Source organism: Rhopalosiphum padi, chromosome 1, assembly GCF_020882245.1.
Source record: "Rhopalosiphum padi isolate XX-2018 chromosome 1, ASM2088224v1, whole genome shotgun sequence".
Classification (NCBI taxonomy): Eukaryota; Metazoa; Arthropoda; class Insecta; order Hemiptera; family Aphididae; genus Rhopalosiphum; species Rhopalosiphum padi.
This window is the reverse complement of record NC_083597.1, coordinates 58,393,070-58,414,782: the sequence shown is the minus strand read 5'-3', so window position 1 is coordinate 58,414,782 and position 21,713 is coordinate 58,393,070. Positions and strand designations below refer to the sequence as shown.

General features: G+C 27.4%; 1 protein-coding gene across 1 annotated transcript in view; it reads left to right on the top strand.

The window, feature by feature from the left end:
- LOC132932110 (tyrosine-protein kinase Dnt-like) overlaps positions 1-21,713 on the top strand; it is a 69,978-nt gene that overhangs the window by 16,882 nt on the left and 31,383 nt on the right. Inside the window, exon 3 of the mRNA XM_060998326.1 lies at positions 1,426-1,553. Coding sequence (XP_060854309.1) covers positions 1,426-1,553 — 128 coding nt within the window. The remainder of the gene's footprint in view (positions 1-1,425; positions 1,554-21,713) is intronic.

Sequence of the window (21,713 nt, the reverse complement as noted above, 5' to 3'; positions counted from 1 at the left end):
TTTACTGGTATATTTAATGTGTTTTACAATATTTATCACAACAATGTAAAATATACATAATATTTACTGTGTATAGTTAAAAGAATCATAAATAATGTATCAAATTGTTTATACATTTATATAAAAACCATTCAGGTTATGAATTCGAAATTATATTAATTACTGAAAGTATACTGAATATTTTTTTTATCTAATTCGTTTGATTTACTTGTATCGCGTGTTTTCATCACATTTCACAACCGTGACATCCAGTTCATGAATAAAGAGATCGATTTCACCGAATGGATACGATAATACGATATATTATAAATTATCTATAAATGATACAACTCAATATTCATAATACATTTTATTAAAATATAGTACATAATTAATGATTATATTTAATACATGAAACATGAGATCAAATAAAACTAAAATAAAAAGTTTAATATTTTATTTAGAAATAAAATACAACGATTTTTAAACAGAATTTTCAGAGAACTAGCTGTCCTTCTTATAACCTTGTTATCAGAATAATTTATATATTTTATTTTATTGTACGAAATAAAAATCATTTGAAGTATATTGATCCATAAATAAATAATGTAACCAATATTTCTGCTATTTTATTTATTATTAATATGTGAACTTGAGAATTCGCAATGTTGATCTCTCTGATGTACCATCAGTCTTCAGTTTAAAAGGAGCCATATGAAATGTCTAAAACATTTTAACCTATCTCTTTCTCTATTTCTTTCTCAAAAAAGTAACATTTGTTATCTAAAACCAATAGCTGTTCTCGATATGTTTAGATCTAAAATTACGATTCCTAATTTAACCTTTGTTATTAAATTGCATTTTTATCATTATTTTTTTTGTAGTGTATACGTATTGGTTTATGGTTATTGGTTATATGTTTTTCGTGTGGAAACTCTGTTAATGTAAAATTGCAGTTGTTACTTGAATTCAAAAAATAATCAAGTACATTAATTTATTAATTATACATTATGATGAGAGAATAACTACATTTATACCTATTTTATTAATTATTCTGCACAGACCAATTATTTATTTTAGATTGTCACTGTTACAAAACTGACACATATAATGTATAGCTAATCATATTACACCTTATCAAAAAAAAAAAAAACATCAATTTAGTTTATTAAAGTAAAACAACAAATATTATCAGGTAGTTTTATAATGATAATTATTATGAACTTTAAAATGGAATTACCAATTTTTAAATAATTATAATTTTATAACATACTTAATAATGATATAAGAATGATAAAATATAAAGTTATCTATACATAAATAAGTAAATACTTCATCTATTTTGTATATTTAAATTCATGGCTGTTCAATCCATACATATTTTATAAAAATGATATAAATAATAAATTAATTGGTAAATACGTATAATCACTATTTTTTACCCAGGTCTATCATCTGAACTCTACTATGTTCGTGATGGGGTTGTGAATACATACGCGATGAATTTTGAAGTACCAGTTCCTGCGAATATTGGTGAACTTGAGTTTTGCTGGCAATCACTGACTCGACATTCGGTAAGTAAAATTATTTTTGCGATCGTTTTGAGCACTATCTATTGCACGTGTAAATGTTGAAACGTTTTCGTTCCCGATGAACATTACAATTGAGCATTTTTATTCTTTAGAGGTGCAAAAAAAAGTTTAACGGACAATAAGTCTCAGATATTATTATGTTACGGACGGTTGACGGTTTAATTAGACGTAACATTAAACCGACTATATGAAGGGTTAGCTTTATTTTGACTTGAAAATCACGTAGTGCGTTCAACAAGCGAAACCCAAAAACTTTTGCCAAAAGGGGAACCGTTACGTGATTCATACACTTAAGCACTCATTGAACGTGAACTGTCAAATTATGGAGAAATTGTCGATTAACATTTTAGATTTTCATATTACATGAATGGAATTTACACAATGATATATTATCTTTAAAAGAAAATATAATATTGTTTTGTGCTGTTTAAAAATGTATATTTTAAATTCACTTTTAAAAACTATCTAATCATACACAAATATGATACATAAATTACTATACGAAATAGTTGAGCAACCAACCAACCGACCAAGCACAATTAATTATAAGTGCCGATATAGTAGAGCTTTACTGCTAACATAAGAGAGTAGAAAAGTCAATGTAGTGAAAATAAGTGTTAAACATACTTGTTTTTCCTACAATGACGGGACATTTTTATTTTGCTATTCATATTCCTTATTCTTATAACGTATAAGGTATATGCAGAGTAATTTTCCAAGTATGCTAATTTTTATTTAATTCTTTAATAATGTATATTATATTCGACTTACGGTTAGGTTTTTAGAATATTTACGTATTTTAAAGATAATATTTTATAATAATTTGATTTTTTTATTCCATTTAAGAAAGTCTCCTGTGGTGATATAAACTTTCTTTTTTTCATATGAGAACGGTCCTTTTTTACTGAGAGTCGTTAGTCACACGATTTATTTGAAAATGTTATTTAAATCAAAAATAGAACGATTACAGTTTATGAATTGTTAAGCTTTATGTACTAAAGATTATATTCCTTAGTTATAGTTTAGCATTGATTAAATATTTAATTATTAAAATCGGTCAATTTATAAAAAAAATTATAAAAATATGTCAATATTCAAATTAATATTAATTAATAATTACTATAATTTCCAAACCATCATATCTATGTATTATCATAGACAATTGACTATTATCCTTGATTTACATAGTAGCTTTGATCTAGTTAATACTTTTGGGTAGAATCGTTTTTCATACTTGATTTATCATTGAATTCAAATTTAACACATCAAATAAAGTGACATTAGAATATTCAATTACTCAATATCAAGTACACATGAGTACATGACAATCAACACCTACTGTACTTACAGTAAAGCAATTACCTACTTTTGATTGTTTAAAAATTTGAAATTCAAACTTCTGAACAAAGTTATTTATGTATTTTTGTTATCTATTTTTAAATTTCTATTGGAACAATTTTCGATGAAACTCGTAGGATATTTAATCTTCCAAACATAGAAAAGTCGCATTGATTTACATTATTAAATTTTTATTTTTATTATTATTACTCTATATTTATTTTAAAATTCAGATACATTGTATAAACATAGATAAAACTAGACATTTGTGTAAGGGTAGGCCGTAGTATTTTAAAAATTGTACTCCTCTTCTTGTCAAAATTATATTAGCTATACATTTAAATTTATATATTTTTTAATCTTATAGAAAAATCTACTTATATTTATACAACCAATACTTTGAGCTTTTTTTTTTATTAATATTGGTGATATAATATGTATTTAGGTATTAGTACATTTTTTTATATTATTATTATTTTATTATTTTAACTAACATCAAATTTTCAGAAAATACACAGATAATTATTAAATGCCACAGCCTATTTGCGGTGTGTCACCACAACGATAATACAGCCTGTAGAAAATTGCCATCGCCACTCTTCTTATTACTTAGGTATTTCTATAAATATGTGTATTTTTAACGAAAACATATAGTGAAAATCCCTCCACAATCGAATATATTTTATTGAATTAGATATGGATAAATTAATTAAAGAAATAAAAATACTTAAAACTAATTTTAATCTGTTAATTTTAAAACCCTATTCTTATTTATTATAATTTATCAATGTAATTACATATGGTAGAAGAACCTTGTATTATGCATCCCGTGTGATGTATTATTATTTTAAACAGTCTGATAAAATATATTAATTTATCGTTTTCATCACTACATTTGGGGAAAATAACCACAAAAACAGTGTTTAATTTTTTTTTAATACAATTTTTTTATATTATAATATATTTGTATGTACTCCATTTATATTATTTCTGAGGCCGATAACCTGTCGGCATTAAATCAGAATATGGTCTGACTGGTTCGTAATTTCGACTACGCGTATAAAGTTTTATTAAGATTTTTTATAATAGTCTAAATTATAGAATCACATAACTTAATACTTATATTATATAGATTTGTTATTTCTTTAAATATTTTCTATACTCTATTTGCGTTATTTGATAAATAATGTTTTACTTTTGAGTATACACATATTTACACGCACTATTAATTTTAAATGCATACTAAGCGTTTTTCTTTTCAATCTAACTATCAATAATACTTTTTTTCACCAATATCTAAATTATATCTTAGATAATTATTTTTATTTTTTAAATACATTGTGATGACTGATGACCATTAGCTCTTTTATAGTTCAATAAGTACTTTTTTTCTTGAAATGTAGTTTTCTGGTCCCCCTAGAAATTGAAGTTCTGACCAAATCGAGAGTTCCAAGTCATCGATAAACGGATATGAAGATTTATTATATATACGTAGATATTTATAACATGTAGGACCCTACTGTGGTCCGGACGTCGGTTATACGGGGAGATGATGCAAGAGAAAAGTTACACATTATCCCGGACAAGGTTTACTGGCGCCGGCAAACAGACACCCCTCGTCCTTATGACGACGAACATCATTGATTTTATGTACTTCGGGAGAAAGCATGCGGCATTATCATATTTTAAAAGTTATACCATTGCATAAATGGGAAATTGTAAAAAGTTGATGAGGATAAAATAAGAGAATTCATGTGTAACTAGTTAGGTAACGATAGAATTTTTTAATTTTATAAAGTTGATCATAAATAAAATGTATTTAATATTTGATTTAAACACGGTTGACTTATTCTAGTTATTATAATATGTGTGTGTACAGTAATTCGAAATGCATACTTTAAAAATCGCAATAATTGCATAAAAACGTTTGATGCGATGTCTATAGATACTTTTATTATGATATAAATTACTGAATTTTATTAATTATAATTTTTTCATAATTTAAATACGTTATTAATACATTTAACATTTTTAATGTGTAGGTAATATGTATGTATATTATTAATATAGTTAATGATAACAATTTTGATATTATATATTAAATATATTTTATTAGAATATTGAATAAAAACTAGTACCTATTTTAGTATTTTGTGTTAATTTATATAATACGATAAAGCATAAAGTATAAAGCAGCTTCTAATTATTCTCTAATTAAATAATGTAACTGATACGTCATAGATCCTATTACTTTTGTTTTAAATTTAAATAGTATAAAAATCTTGATAATAATTTTGCGTCATCATCATTCGTGTTATTTATTATTAGTAGTTATCACAATGTATTATGTACTATAATAATTTATATATTATATTTATTGAGTTTATGACTGTATATTTACTAAGTTTGTCCTGAAAATAGTTTATAGCCGTTTGTTATTTTGCGGAAGAATACTGCAAACAATTATTACGACTTGAAATGTATTTGGCTCTTTTAAGTGTACCATAAACGATTTCATCAAATGAATCCTATACGTCGATGCACTCAAGTAATATGAAAGAAAATTGCACGATTCCTTTCAATAACGATGACGTCGTCCTTTAGCGCCTTTGGAATTCTAGCCTGCGTAAACTATCGACTGGTATTTTATTAAGACTGGCGGCGGCGGCAGTGACGGCCAATTTTCGCCTGTCCCTTTCGGTTGAAGATATATATAACTTCAAAATTGAAAAATATCAGCTCTGGCATTCCGGTTCTTATGATACTGCGGAATAGTAGGAAGGGAAAGGGTGATGATATCCTGAGAAATTTTTGGAATACCTTTGAGCCGTTTATGTGGATAAAAATGTCGTCGTCCATCGTTTATTCGAAATACAAAAAACAACAAAACTGACGGGACACGTCCAAAACGTCCGTGTAGCTGGCCGATGGCGTCGGATAACTTAACACTATAGCCGGCCACAAGCACAAGCACACTAGTGAAATCCAATACGAGGCTTGTGTGAACGGATTTTAATTAATTCTCGTTAAAAAGGATTCTCCCTCCCCAGCAGTGTGGTGAGTCGCGGCAGCGGCGTTGTTACGTTTATATAAAAGCGGATTAAATTCCCCGACACCCAGGGACAGACCGGCGCCTTTCACTCGCACGCTGCCGCCGCCACCGATATTAATTTGCCCGCTCTAACGCTCTTATACAACTCACCATAGAGAATAGGAAAAGGAGGACAAAAAAAGTAATACCCTCGCCGACATAAAAAAAAATAAAACGAATAAATAAAACGCCAAGGCGGCCGTAACTGTTTTCGTTTATACTTAGTAAGAGACAAAATAATTTAATTGTATTGTGTTGGTCTCCTGGACTGAATAAATCGACGGATAACTGAGTAATGAATGTTTTGAATTATTATTCGTCGTCGGTGTAAAATAGTGGGTTGTATCAGAATAAAAGCGCATTTTTTTCTATATCATATACTTTAATAGCAAACTATTTACCATTGTGAAAAATAGATATTTCGAAGTTCGAACAGAATGCAAACGAGTTGGATTAAATGTATTATTCAAATTAATCGAAAACGTACTGCATTACTACAAATAATATATTTACTAGACAGGGGTTCAATCGAATGTATTTTATTCTGTATGATATATAGACTGCTCAGATGTATTTATTTAGACGAGATGATTTTATAAACAAAGATTTGATTAAAATTATTATTGAATGTTTTTAATTTAAAAAAATGTATCAATAGATAATCGCCATTAGTAGATTTATTATCAATGTTAAAATAATATAATTAAAAAATATAGTATATTGTTTGTTGATTTATACATTTGTATTCTGAACTCGGTGAAATCGAAAATTATAATATAATTAGTTAGGTATAAATATTGAATGAAATAAGTTGGACATTATTGTGTTATCAGAATTTCTAGGTTGAATATGTATTACTGTATTAGTCATAGTTTTATGAAGCAGAAATTTTAGCTCTGACCTTTGGTCATTGACCATTGTACAATAATAACAATTTGTATACGAAATTCTTTCAAATGAAGACTGTGATAATATTAAAATATTTTATTTAGGTTGAACGCTAAGTATTTTTTCGCTTCCAGTAACGAATTTCCTCTCGTAAGTAACTGAAGGTTAAATTTGAGTGACCGAGAGATTGTTATTGCGTTGCTGGATTGGGGTTGAAGATATGATCTGAAGATCTAGTATTATGGAATCGTGGCAATAGTGGCGACCAATTAACTATTTAAACGGTATAATGGCTAAACGGGGATTCCGGAACATTGCAGGGTGTTAAGATAAATTGACCGAAAATATATCACACGTGATCCATTTTCGACATTGCACGTTGGTGTATGTATTTTGCTCATCATTATCTTTAAGAGGATTGAGTACCTGCCTATATTTATTGTCTCTGTCACTCACGCAAGCAACATAGATAATCCACCCATTTTGTCTTCATTTACAGTACAGGTTAATGCAGTTAAGCGATCAAGATTATAAAAACAGATTTGAATTCAATATGAAGTGTACATGAGATCGGCCAAGCTATTGTTTCTAATTTAATTTTAGTTGTTTTAAATATGTACAAATTTTCAAATCAAATTTTCGGAAGTTAGGGTGTACAATTTAAAAAGTGAATTGAACTATCTCATGTAGAATTAATACCACCTTTAAATTTGCTTTTTGAATTATTATCATTACACTACATCGATTGTATCTATATTGATGGAAATAAAATGGGGCTTATTTACTAGATTCAGATATATCGGTACCCTATTTTCGCGTACAATAAATGTCTAATACACAATTGCTAGAGCACTTCTCCTATACACTGTCAGAGGAATGTAATTTCAGCATTTATTTGGTTTTTTTTTTATATTACACCCTCAGACCCCTTTCACATTTGTATAACAAATAAAATAAAATACAATTAAGTTAAAAACTATATATTAAAATAATAAAAACGACAGTATTATAAGTTATGCAATAGTGTATGTTTTCATTGTTTTAAACTTGTAAAATGTGAATGCATCCATTGTTTTATCCAAATATGGTTATGCTTAAAGCACTTTTTTATTTGTTTCCAATTTTGAGATATTTTATACGTATTTCTTATTTTATACTTACGTTAATTATTATTTTAATTTGATGTTATAAGATAGTATCACTATTAACTAATTTAAATAAAACATTGTTTCATATTTCTGTTCGTATTTTTATTTTTATTTTTAAATTAGGTACGTAAAAATTAGTACGAAAATTAGTTTAAATTCAAATCATCGTATCTGCATGACTGTATAGGAAACTTCCTTAAAATATATTCGCCGTGTCTAAATAAAGGTGTGCAAAAAAATATCATAAAAATAGGTGTGGAGGCACACCCTACGCTCATACTCTACAACAAATGAAAAGCTTGTATCGTTGTCGTCGTCGTCGTCGTCGTCGGTCGTATCAACAATTCCGGTTCAAAGCCCTCCACGACCATGTCGCACGCGTTCAATCCATTTACTTCCGGTACGCCCGATCCCTTTACCCTGCCAGTGTGCAGACCGTTATTTCTGGCCCCCGCGCGTCGGCTGGCTCAAAGAATCTCCCCGGCCCCGTTATCAGCGCCCCGCGGTAATAATATAATGTACGGCTGGCCGGTTCGAGGCTCGCGTGTAATACACCGTGTAAAACCGTCGCTGTTAGTGGTCCATTTACGGATATTTATCGATCGCCATTATTCTATTCCATTTTCGCCGTCATCCGTGCACTATTATATTATACATCTACCTGAATATACGTACATGACGGTCCATTTAACTGATAACCACACTAATTTTCTCGGTCAATTTTTGTGATTTTGTAGCAAAGAAATGCTTCTATTCTGATTTCCCTAGAATATAATATAATTTAAAGATAGTATTATAATATGTTATTATTCTGTATTTTCAGTCTAAATTTAAAATATAAATAATTATAAATTTAAAAACGAGAAGTAAAAAACTCTAAAAATTAGATATATTTTTTAAATTATTTATATTGATAACTAACTATATAAAATCGTTTTTTCTTTCTTCGAAATCACTAGTGTTGACTGAAAAATAGTGTTATACTTAAACGGTAAAAGCTAACTTATTAAAGGGTAACAACTAAAATATATTACATTTTACACATATGTACTTCTAGGTATATATAGTATATACTGAGGTAGTCACGTAGTCGTAGATAACGTTTATTTGTACGTTTTATTATCGTCGCTTTGTTCAACCACCGCGTTAATTATTTTACTGGTGTTGCGGTGTCTACAATCGTCGCCAAAATCCGGATAACGTCGTGACATACAAATCAAGCAATCATGAAATAAAAATTACGACCGTCAGAAGATTGTATTTGCTACTATATTGCGTGTATTTGTGTGCGTATGTGTATTACGGCAGCAATAATGTAGGAAAATCGTTTTGTTCGTGACGGAAAATTCAGTATTCATACAATCTTAAGACCAATAAATGTGTCTGCACCACACATTACCATGCGATAACTTTTATTGCCTTGAAATTTAATCCTAAGTCGTATTATTTTGTTCGCAAAAGAGATTTACATATAAGATTTAAATAAAATTGATCAATTATAAACAGTGGCGTCATTTCAGGTTTTGAAAGGGGGGGGCAAAGTTTTGACCGGCCCATAATTAAAAAAAAAAAACCGCTCACTAACAATTACATTTTTATCTCAATACAAACAGCCTTCTTACATAGTTATATTACTTGTATTTATATACATTATACATACAAGTTGGTTATCTGAGATAACTGTGGTTACTCTAGGCATAAATAGCACACATTTTTGAAAGATAACAATGACTGTAATTAATACATAGGTATATAAAATATAATATGTAGAGGGATACCCAATATTACCTATAAGTATTTAGTATTAACTATTAAGCATTGAGTAAACAATATATACTCAATGCTATTAACTACTATATGATGACATATTTTAAGGGGAATTTTACCCCAATTTATGTCCTATTTGCTCTTATTAGGTTGTAAAAATTAATGCGGAAATGTATAAATTATAAAATTGAAAAGAACGTCAAGCGTGAATGGCTAGTCGAACAGTGAACCAATAAACAAGGAAGGTTCTTATTATTACTAATCTCTGTTAAATACCCACTCTGATAACATAAAATAATTATTTTCAATTCTATTTTTAAACTTATAACAACGAGTTGTCAACAAGCCCGGACCGGACGTATACAAGCCGGTCATGCATTTTAAATTAATCAGAAATCTGGGTTTTTATGCTGAATAATATTATATACTTATTAGTTATTCGATAACATTTTAATTAATAATATTAATAAATATATATTTTATACGAGCAGCGGCCCACAGTGAAGGCGGGAACCCGGTATCCCGCTCGTCCTGTCCACATCTGCACATACAGAATACAGACGTCAGATACCTTATAATTATTTACGTTATTTATTTTATTTAGCAATGAAATGAATGTTATGCTTATGATTTTTGAATCATGTTTGCGGGCTTGCGGCCCAAAACTAGCACCATATACCCCACCCGGGCCGGCCGGGTCGACCGACCCGATAGTAGGCCGCCAGCGGCCCGCTGATGACAAGGGGGGGGGGGGCAAATGCCCACCTTGCCCCCCCCCCAAATGACGCCACTGATTATAAATCACAGATCAATATAAAAATTCGTAATTGAGAATTTGTATTTACATCATAAAATCTGATTGAACAATATTGTTACCATCTTTTTTATATTCAACTAATGGGTATTATTTAGTTAACATATTTCGTTGGGCTGTATCCAAATAAAACTATTAAGGTTAAAAAATATGAACGACAACATGACATTTGGCTTTTAGTGAATTGTATTTTTTTTTTTTAGAAACGTGAGACTACCAAGGTGGTCTTATACTCTGTGAAATAAGAACATTATTATTTAATAATTTACATTGTAAAAAAGTAAGTTCTCTGCACGGTGGTAAAAAATAAGGATAAGAACGATTTTTGGTCGCTCTTAAAAGTGCATTGTTATAATTTATACAATTATATAACCGATTCTAGACTTAGTATCGTTCTCGACTTAAGAGAAATAAATTTGATAACAATAATTTTAACAATCAGGAAACATATATTATTGAAAATTATAACAAAGCTTATATAAGTTATCTAAATTTTACCTGCGTGTATGTAATTTGTGTGCTGAGTTTTATTTTCGAATATGGTAGTGCATATTAGATTTCAATAAAAAAAATTACACAACATGAAAACAATTGCTTCGGTTTCACTTAAAAGTCTTGATTATAATTACTTTTATTATTTTGTGTTATATTATAATACAATTTATATATGTATAATTTTATATATAACGATTATATCCTTTAAAATAAACATAAAAATGGCTCGATCAATAAATAAAATTCAGTCATAGTGTTTTATTATGATTAGAATAAGCATTTTATTACCTATCATATAAATATATTTTTAATCATTATTTGTTTGATTTATGCAGTTTTAATTTTTTGTTGCTCTATTTTTGTATTTACTAGGTATTCAACATTTTAACCACTTAATATTTTTATTTCGTTTAATAACTCATCAAGTCCATTTTTTTTTTACTTACTAAAAGTTTGAATTGTTTACTTTACTTTTAATTGGTCTTAATAGTTATTATGCCACGTTAGCATGTGTAATTAATAATTACGTTTTTAATGACACCCTATTCCGGAATAATTTATACTGTTTATTGCATAATAAGAACTTGGAACCTCTTTATGCTAGAATATACATTTTTTTTACAGTTATCCAAACTATATTTTTTCAAAAATTGTTCACAAAGTTTATACGTAAATCTTTAAAAATTAAAATAAAATGATTTACTTTGTTTAATTACCTATCTATATTAACGTACATCGTATATTAGTAATTAATAATTATTAATGGTATTTTAAAATGTAATAAGATAATTTTAAATAATTAGAGGCAACCTATTTACATTAAATATCAGTTGTTTCAGATCAATTGATTGAGAATAAATATTATCTTTTATAAGTGGTTATATATTATAAACAGAATTTCTCTATACCTACATGAACTCTCTTACCTATGAAAAAATATTTATTCTGAATTCTAATTCTTCAGAGATTGTTATAATTAAATATGATTACCATACCTATTTAAAATATTTTATTGAGATAATATTTCATAATTTCTAGTCATATGCAAAAACTTATATTTTTAAGCAAGAGATTATTAAAAAAAAAAAAAACAACAATAGTTACAAATCTTTTTTATATAATCATTATTAGTAATTTGAGGGCGTATTCACATAAAATAACATTTTAAAACGTGTTTATAGTAATGAAAATGTAAATAACTTTTCATAATATCTTAACGTTTGACGAATTATTTATACCAAATGCATGTTAACTTATAGAACTTTCAACTTAATGTTTGCGCGATACATCATTCATCATTCTCTTTTACTTATCAAGAATGTTTTCATTGTATATAATATATAATCACTAAAATTACAAAGTATTATTGGTAAGCGAATATAAGAGTATAGTTGAGGTATAATATTAAATATTAAACTTTTAAATTAGTAATTTACTCATTATAATTTGTTTGTAATTCATAAAAATATTATGTAACGTAGATTCTAACAGTAAGTATATAAGAAATAATGCACATGAATTGGTAAGAATAAACCTAATATCAATGTTTCAATTATTTAAAAAAATAATTGTTATTATTTATAATTGATTTCTAATAAAAATTATTAATATAATATAGCTAAGTACATTTAGCGAAAGTAATAGTAAAACAGTTTACATGGCGTTGTCGGTTAAAAATAAAAAAAGGATTTTATTTTTTTTGGCGAATTTAGCTTTTTTTTAATACACATTAAATTAGGTACGTTTGGTACCTATCTACTTTTCTTTTGAAAACAGGTAGTTTTATTGGATATTGGATTATATTAGTGTTATTATATTTTGATATAATATGTAAATTTAAATAACCAGTAAAAAAACGACGTTAAGCGTTAGTTACTACAAGCAGGTGATCCAATAAGCATATATTTAATGATTTGGCTGTGATAAATTTATCAATGTAACATTATAATGTACGTCTATATAATATATTTGGATACGCTTGTCTTATGTTAAATTAAAGAATATTATCGTAATGAGCTTTACTTGGGAAATATGAATACAGTATAAAAATAGATAGATCGCTGACAGCCAACAGGCAACTGACGTTTTGATTATTGATTATTATAATGAGTATTTGATAGTCAGTGGCCTATTATTTTATGAGTTACATCAATGGAGTTATTTTTTATATTTATTTTAAATTTAAGTCTATTAAGAATTAAGATGGATGAAAATGAAAGTATTGTATTGTATTGTATTTAATAATATTATTATACCTAATTAAAAATACTATCTACCTGTTGGATAGTAATACCGAAATATACTTGTGTTTAAATTTTACTACCTAATCTAAAAAATATTATGAATGTAGAAGTTGCTATAGGTGCAAAATATTTTTAGTGTTTTACATTTTTAGAAATAATTATGAAATGTCTAAATAACAAATAAAAACGGAAGGGACATATTTTATTTATACTATATAATATTTTTTTAACTAAAATAATATGTGTTCATCAGATAGTTATTACTTATCACAAATAATAACAAATGTAAAATATGCGAGTCTCTTACTTAATTTTAGGATAATACATTTATTCAAATAAAAAGTGAAAAATTACAAACTTGTAAAAATTGTAAACTTGGAAATTTAATTCAAAATAGAATTGGAGACAATTTATTTTATTTCTTATAATAGGTGAGTAACAAAAAAAAACTTGTCCAAATAAGAACAAATTAAATTAATTCTTTAAAACTTCTAAAAACTTTGATAAGTATGAGTAGCGTACTCGTCTGTCAAGAAAAAATTATAAATATTTTTGAAACAAAGAATTCGTACCAGTATAGTACCTGTCTCTTGGTTGTATGTATACTAACATTATATCTTAATAAACGTGTTTTTATAAACAAAAATATAACTATTATTTATTTTGTCAAAATATTGCTAGAATAATAATATATATGTTGTATATTCATGAATAATTTAAATTTATTACATATTAAATGATCTCACTAAAATCAGTAAATTTGTGTCAGGTTTTTAGGAAGGGATTGTTTTTTTTTTGAAAGTCATTTTAAATGCAACTTCTTTATCGTGTGTTCCGATAAGCTGTATCGCTCTTTAAATCCTACCTAGGGATCGAAAACTCTGTATATAAATGATGTTTGACATTTTATTTCCTGTCTCTTTTGGTATAGGAATATATCACTATTTTCTGTTATATGTTTAAATGAAAAAAAAAGGTTAGCTGCTTAGTTATAATTTAATGGTATTCTATCCAAGCGATAGCATTTAGATATATGGGATATTTCAAAAGCTCGTTGTTTACCTATCTTTAATTATTCCCAGCTTACATAATATTATATATTATATTGTTATCCAGTGCTTTAAATAATAAATTTGGTTTTATTTACTCATTTAAATACCTATTAAAGTGAAGTTATAATGAAAACTTTACTATATAATATTAAAATAATAGTTTACTACATAATTACTTATAATAAAATTTAATCGATATAAATAATATCAATAATTAAATGTATATATATATATGTTTTATATTGCATAGGTATTGAATTATATAACTATGTAGGTACATTTTTATATACGTTGATTATTTAGGGAATAATTGAAAAAATGAAATACTTTATTCGCTTTATTTAGCGAATTATGTTAAAGAATTCATATATATATGTTTAGCCACAATTTTATTCAAAATTAATTGCAACTTCTAATTCACAATACTATCTATAGCATTCTTGTATAATATGGATTCTCATAGACAATTGTAGAACTATATTTGTTGTGTACATTTCGTCGTCATTAAATCGCATATTTTAACAGATTTACCTATAAGTCATAATTATATTTTTCTAAGTGTTATGAGTGTTATGAGTTTATGACAATCAACGGAATGTTTATGTGACAACTCTTATTGTATATAATAACTTCTTATACATAATAATATTGTCGTGTGGTAAAGAATATTATTAATTTAATATTTTCAGATTCTATAAAATTGTGAGGTTAGAAGTATAGCTAATATACTCTTAAATTTACAATTTTGTCAAACAAATTAACACATCTTATAAAAAAATAAACTTTTTTTTGTAGTCTTCTAAGTAGAATCTTAATGAATCATCTATGCGTTGTCCTATACTGTGTTGGAAATAACTATAAATGTGACATTATGTTAAAATGTGTTGTAATATTAGACTAAAACCACAGGATTCACCCAGGGGTATTTTTCTCTTCGCCATTAACCATGTGTGGTCTGTGCGTAATTTATTTAGTACAATTTCTTGGACGGCGATTTGTATCGGCAAATTTATATCATAAATGTTGTGCGTACGTTCAATAACAGTTGTCCGTAGTGTTTTTAACTGTATAACGGAAAAGTGCATTAGTAATGCTAACTTTCTACTACAATATTGCAGATATAAATGGTTCTGCCGCAATTGCTAATTGAACATTTTAAACGGTTATAGTAGGCTATACTATTGAGACGTGATGGTACTTAGATCATTGTTTAGGAAACAATAAAGAACCACTTTTATTGTTTGTATAACCGACTAACTTAATAAATGCGCTCCGTGCCGTCGAAAGTGTGCAAACTCTTCACTATATGGGCCGGCTCGTTAAAAGTATAAACAACCCTAGACATACCGTTATGGCATTATTTTTATTTTTTGTTTTATTCTTTGCCTTTGCCATCAATCGATATTACTCAATTTATTAAAAAAAGACCCCATCAAAATATTAAATGTAACATATAGGTAGCTACGTCCTATATACCGGAGTGTGTTTAGTTAGAATTCGGGCGATATCAAAAAACTTAATAATATGTTATTAAACTGTCACTTTTTGCTTAACTCTAAAAGTATTATATTAGATGGAAAAGTAACTAAAAAAAAACAACATTTTATTAGAATTCGGGTAGTCTGCGTTATTGTACTATAAAAGCTTTATGTAGAATATATGCAACCATGATGTACTTGTAATACTGCAGATATTATTATCCATTATTGAACTTATATCTTATAATTTTTTATTCTGATTTCATTAAGATTAATATACTTATTATACATTATTGTTGTCGTTTTAATCACCCATTACATACAGTTTACTGAATTTAGTAGATACTAGACACTGTTTAATGTGTACATATTAAATTACGAATGAGTGTTTAATTATATTATACTTAAATATAAGTATTAAGTATACCTGTATATGACTGTGTGATCTCAAAGTGTGGTTCATAAATTTTCAGGATAAACCGAAGTACAATTTGTATTGCATTTTAATCAAATAAATTTAAGTAAATTATTATTCACTGTAGCTAGACGCAGCACAAACGTTCTTTAAAAGGGAAACTAACTATGATTGGTGAAATAGAAAGAAAGATACTGTGAAATGTACGAATAAGTAAGTAGTATAGCTTTGAAGAATAAAATTAATATTTTACAATTTAATTGAGAATAATAATGCTTAAAACAATTTTAATAGATATTCTAAGTTAGTCACACGATTTGTTATCCGATCAAATTTTATAATTAGTAATTTGTACACTTAGTAAAAGTGCATTATAGATATCATATTATTCTTAATAATAATAATAATAATAATATTATTACTATGAACAAAACACGGATAATGTGTATGGTGGTCAATATATGAGCCACCTTTATAAAGGGTATAGTCAACCGTCATTTATAGTTTTTACACATATAATTAACAAAAGGAAAATGGGAATTGATACTTGATAGTGGTCTACTTCAATATATAATATATATATACTAAAGACAAACGCGAGATTATATCATTTGAATTTTTTTCTCCATTCCTAAAATGTAATATAGGTACATTTTGTCTTCTTTCTCTAATTATTTATAAATATTGTACCCGACAGTTCAGATTAAAAGTAAATTGTAGGTATTTTATGCGAAATAGAATAAAATGTAATGTATAATATATATATTATGTAATAAATTATAGTGTCACGGTAGATATAAGGGTGGTGGCATCAATATTTATACGCATATTTCGTGCTGTCGTCGTAATAACTAATAACTACACATACACCCACACATAGCAGAATATAACAACAGGTACGTAATTACGCCACGAATTAATTGTTCCGCATCCGGTTCCGGTGCATGGCCATTCCGGTGACGTATAAAAAGTGTATTTTATTATTATTGCTATTCGTGGTGGGGTCGCTCGAGGAGGAAAAGACGGCGGCGACCAATTTAACGCGCCACCAAATGGCCGGCAATCACGGGGTATCGCGTGACTCCTCTGCTTCCGCCGCCTCCGCCGTTATATCGCGTATGTATATATATATATATATATATATATATATATATATATATATATGTATATATTTATATAGGCGGTTACCACTTCGGTATTAACCCGCGTCCTGGTAACCCATAATCCCCGCGCGGTTGCCGCCGTTGCCGACACCGCACGTTTTGCGGCCAGGTAATTTAACGCCATTAGACCCTTCCTCGGACGCCGTCGTATTCGCCCCGCACCACCAATAACTCGACGCTGTATTTATACTATATAGATGTGCCTATATACCTCTTGGCGTAGCACATTGCCACCGTCGTCATCGCCGTGTTGCCACGACTAATTTTACATCGGAAAAACCTCTCCGTCCATCCTTCCTCTGTATACGCACCCTTCCGATCCTTTATCCCTTATATATATATGTATATATTACGAACGCCTTTCCCGTGACTATATATTATGTATATGTGCGTCATTGTTGCGAATATTCTCTTTGGTTTTGGCCGACGAATTCAATAGCGCGACGTCATGTCTAAGGTATTTCTCATCTATATATATATACACAACAGAATACGGTTATACACGATACGCCACTACAGACGGTCGCGAGTGAGAGGCGTGACCCGAAAGAGCGGAGCGGGGATGATGGACAAAGGCAAGAGTAGAAAACCGTGTTGACTGTGGAGGTGAACGAGTTGTGAAAAGCTTGCTTGTTCGAGTTGCCCTCGCCGGAACAATCTGTTTCACCGTTGCGAACAACAACTTTTTATCCACTGGCTATAATATTAGAATAAAGTGTAATATGGAATACCTTTATTTTAATATTCAATACGATTCATATGTAGAAAATATGAAATATATATACCATATTTTTGCTTCATCTTTTTTTCGTATAATTCTTTAAGCTAAGCTTTGCCGTTACTGTTCTCCATCTTTTCCAGTCCTAAATTCTATGTTCTTAATTTTTCATTTCTATAGTGTTTTGAAGTATTTTCTTATTTTATCTACCCATCACTTTGTTGGTATTCCTTTAGGCCCTTTCCCCGTCGGTTATCATTCGATTGTTGATTTTATGTCTGCTTTACGTGTAGCCAAACCACTGGAATTTCGACCTTTAATGTAACTTGTTAACAGCGTAGTACTCCAATGGTTTCTTTTAGCTCTACTTTTTTTTTTTTTACTCTACTTATTTGATTTTCTTTTAAAGAGTGTACTGCTTATTTTTTTAAATACCTTATTTTTTAAAATCTTCATTATTTTTCTTACTATGATCTTAATGCAATATAGTATTATCTGTTCTTATTATAAATTAATCTTGGTTTCTATAGAAAAAAAATCATTTGAATACTTAAGTATAATGTAAAGTTGTTTATATGCGTAAAAAAATCTATGATTTACATAAAAAACCATCGACATAAATAATATAATATTATAGAGTTACTCTGACAAAATGTATAAGTTTTTGGTTATTAATTTCATCAATGTAAAACAATGGTCTATGCTTATAAATTATAATATAATATTGTTACTATAGAATTCATGTCTAGTTCAGCCGTATATTTGTTTTATTTTTATTCCAATAGAATATGATATGTACTCGTATTTGTGAAAATTAATAGTAGGTTATTAAATATTTCTTGAAAGTATTTTAATTTAAGAACGGAATATAATTATAAAAAATGGTATAAGTTCGTAGATCGAACAGTGAAAATTATCATAGTTACAATTTATTAAAACCATATATGTTTAAAAAAACGTATTAAAACTATAAAAGTTTTGCATTTTGATTTTTGTATCTAAATAATATATGTATGTATATTGTATATATATATATAATATATCAAACAGTTAATAAAACATAATATGCATTGTATAGTGTATGGAAAGAAATAACTTTTTTATTTAATATTTATTTATTTATTATTATAATTGTTATAATTTATATAATTTATAATTAAATATTAATTTATATATGTAATGATTAAAAAAAAATTAATTTTTTAAGAATAAAATTACATATTTATATTGTATATTTGAAGAATGAACCTTATCAGTTTAGTTGCAGGTTATATAAATGTGTCATGTAGATTTCATTATTGTCACAGATAATACTATCCCCCAAATGCGATATAAATTATAAATGCGTTTCATTATTATGTCACATGACCACGTGTAACGGATTAAGGGAAAAATATACGAACCTTAACATGATACTCACATCGACACCCTACCATTACCAGCTATTACGGGATCTGTGACTACTTTTTGAATACTTGAGAGTTAAAGTACATATTTATGTATTATTTTATTTATCATTAATGGCATTGTCCAATATTTGCCTGTATTCTATTATCTCATAATTGTAAATTGAAAATTGTGTTAATATATTTAGGTAGAAAGATAGTAAAATTAATAATTGATAGAATAATAATTATCAAACAAAATAAGTTATAAAATTCAATCTTTCAAAATTTAATAAATTATCTATTGGTACAGTATTACTTTACCTCTTGTGCATTAGTCAAGCCTCAAGCGTACATGAGTTATATGTTCTCTAATATTATATAAAATTAGGTGTATTTCGTCATCAACAAGTTATCATATGATACCTTGTGCCTTGTCACACCAACCAAATTAGCATATTGTCAATACAAGTTATTATAGGATAATAGTATATTCTTTCCTCGATGAATTACAATAAAAATAATATACAGTTTTATAGTTTTAAATTTTAAATTATAAATATAAAATTTATCTGAATGTATAAGTTTTTTCAATATTAAACCTCCCTGAAATAGTGCAATAGTTATTATCAAATTATCAAAACTCAATAGAAAATAATTTTTCCGTTAACAAAATGTAAAATGATGATACATATTATTATAAATATAAAAATGTTGAAGTGAAAAGTGAAAGAACACTGTTATCATTTACTATACTATAATGTTATTTTTATTCAAGTGTTCGCGGTTGTACATTTTTTATTAAATATTAAAGAATAAACTACTAATGTAATATGTATTACATGTATGTTAATAAATTACAATAGAACAAAAAAAATCTATTTAATTATTATTTCCAAAAAAAAGTAAGACAAAATAACGATAAACATAGTAAGGCAAAACATTGGCAAAAAATTGTTCTTCTTTATGGAAAACAAACTCAAAGAAATCATGCAGTTGTTTCTGTCACTTGATACTATCGTTTAAAATTACAATGTTTATACCATTTTTAGACCACACTATAATATTGAACTTGTGTCTAGATACAGTTGCAGATTTGTTTAAATTATTTCACTAAAATATCTGACCCTGCACATATTCATTTCTATAATTCTAAAAGTATACTAGACAAAGCAACATTTTATAGTCGAGATATTTCAGAACTAGAATTATTTGTAGAAATAAATTTATGGAAAAATACAAAATACTGTTGAGGAACAACACTGTCATGTTTTTTTCAAATATTAAAACATTCCGCTACTCTTCTTGTTTCAATAACAATGGCAATGAACATTAAAAAAATGAACATCATTTTAAACTTTAAGAATATTGAAAAGTTATTTAAATTCTACAAAAACAGAATCACGATTTAATGGTTTAGCTCTATTTGACATTCATAAAAATATACTAATTAATATCTATCAAATTGTTGACTCAATTTCAGAAAAAAATACATAAGTATAAGGGTTGAGTTGGAATAGGTTAGGTTAGAATAAGGCGGGTCAAAATAAATTTGTTTTTTTATCAATTAGTAGTTTTAAAGTAAAATATTTATAAATTCTATTACGTTACCATTTTATGGATAAAAATGAAGGAAAAAATCAATATTTGTTTTTTGTACGATGTCGAAAGAAAAAAAAGAAAAAAGGATATTATATTTGTGTGGTTGCTAATTATAATTGCTTATCGTAACACCCCTCAAAAATTATCTTAGATCCGCCTTGGCTAAACATAATACGAATTTATTGCTTTTTTTAATTTAATCAGTTCACACATAATGCTATCAACATCCATTATTTTGATTATTTCACTATCGGTACTCATTTATATTGAAATATTAAATAATTATGCATATTAAACATTACTTTTAATATGTGTTGTATATTGCATTAGATTAATTACTCATTTATATATTTTACTTTCATTGTAGGCTCCTCCTACCCATTTGATATTAATGATATTATACAACTATATTATATTTATATATTCAATAGTTAAAAAAAAAGTTTGCTAATTAAAACGCGATTCTTCAGTGGTTGTATTGTTTATTGCTACATGCTACAGGTAACAGGCAAATTATTTAACAATAAACTGTAATTTTATTGCTG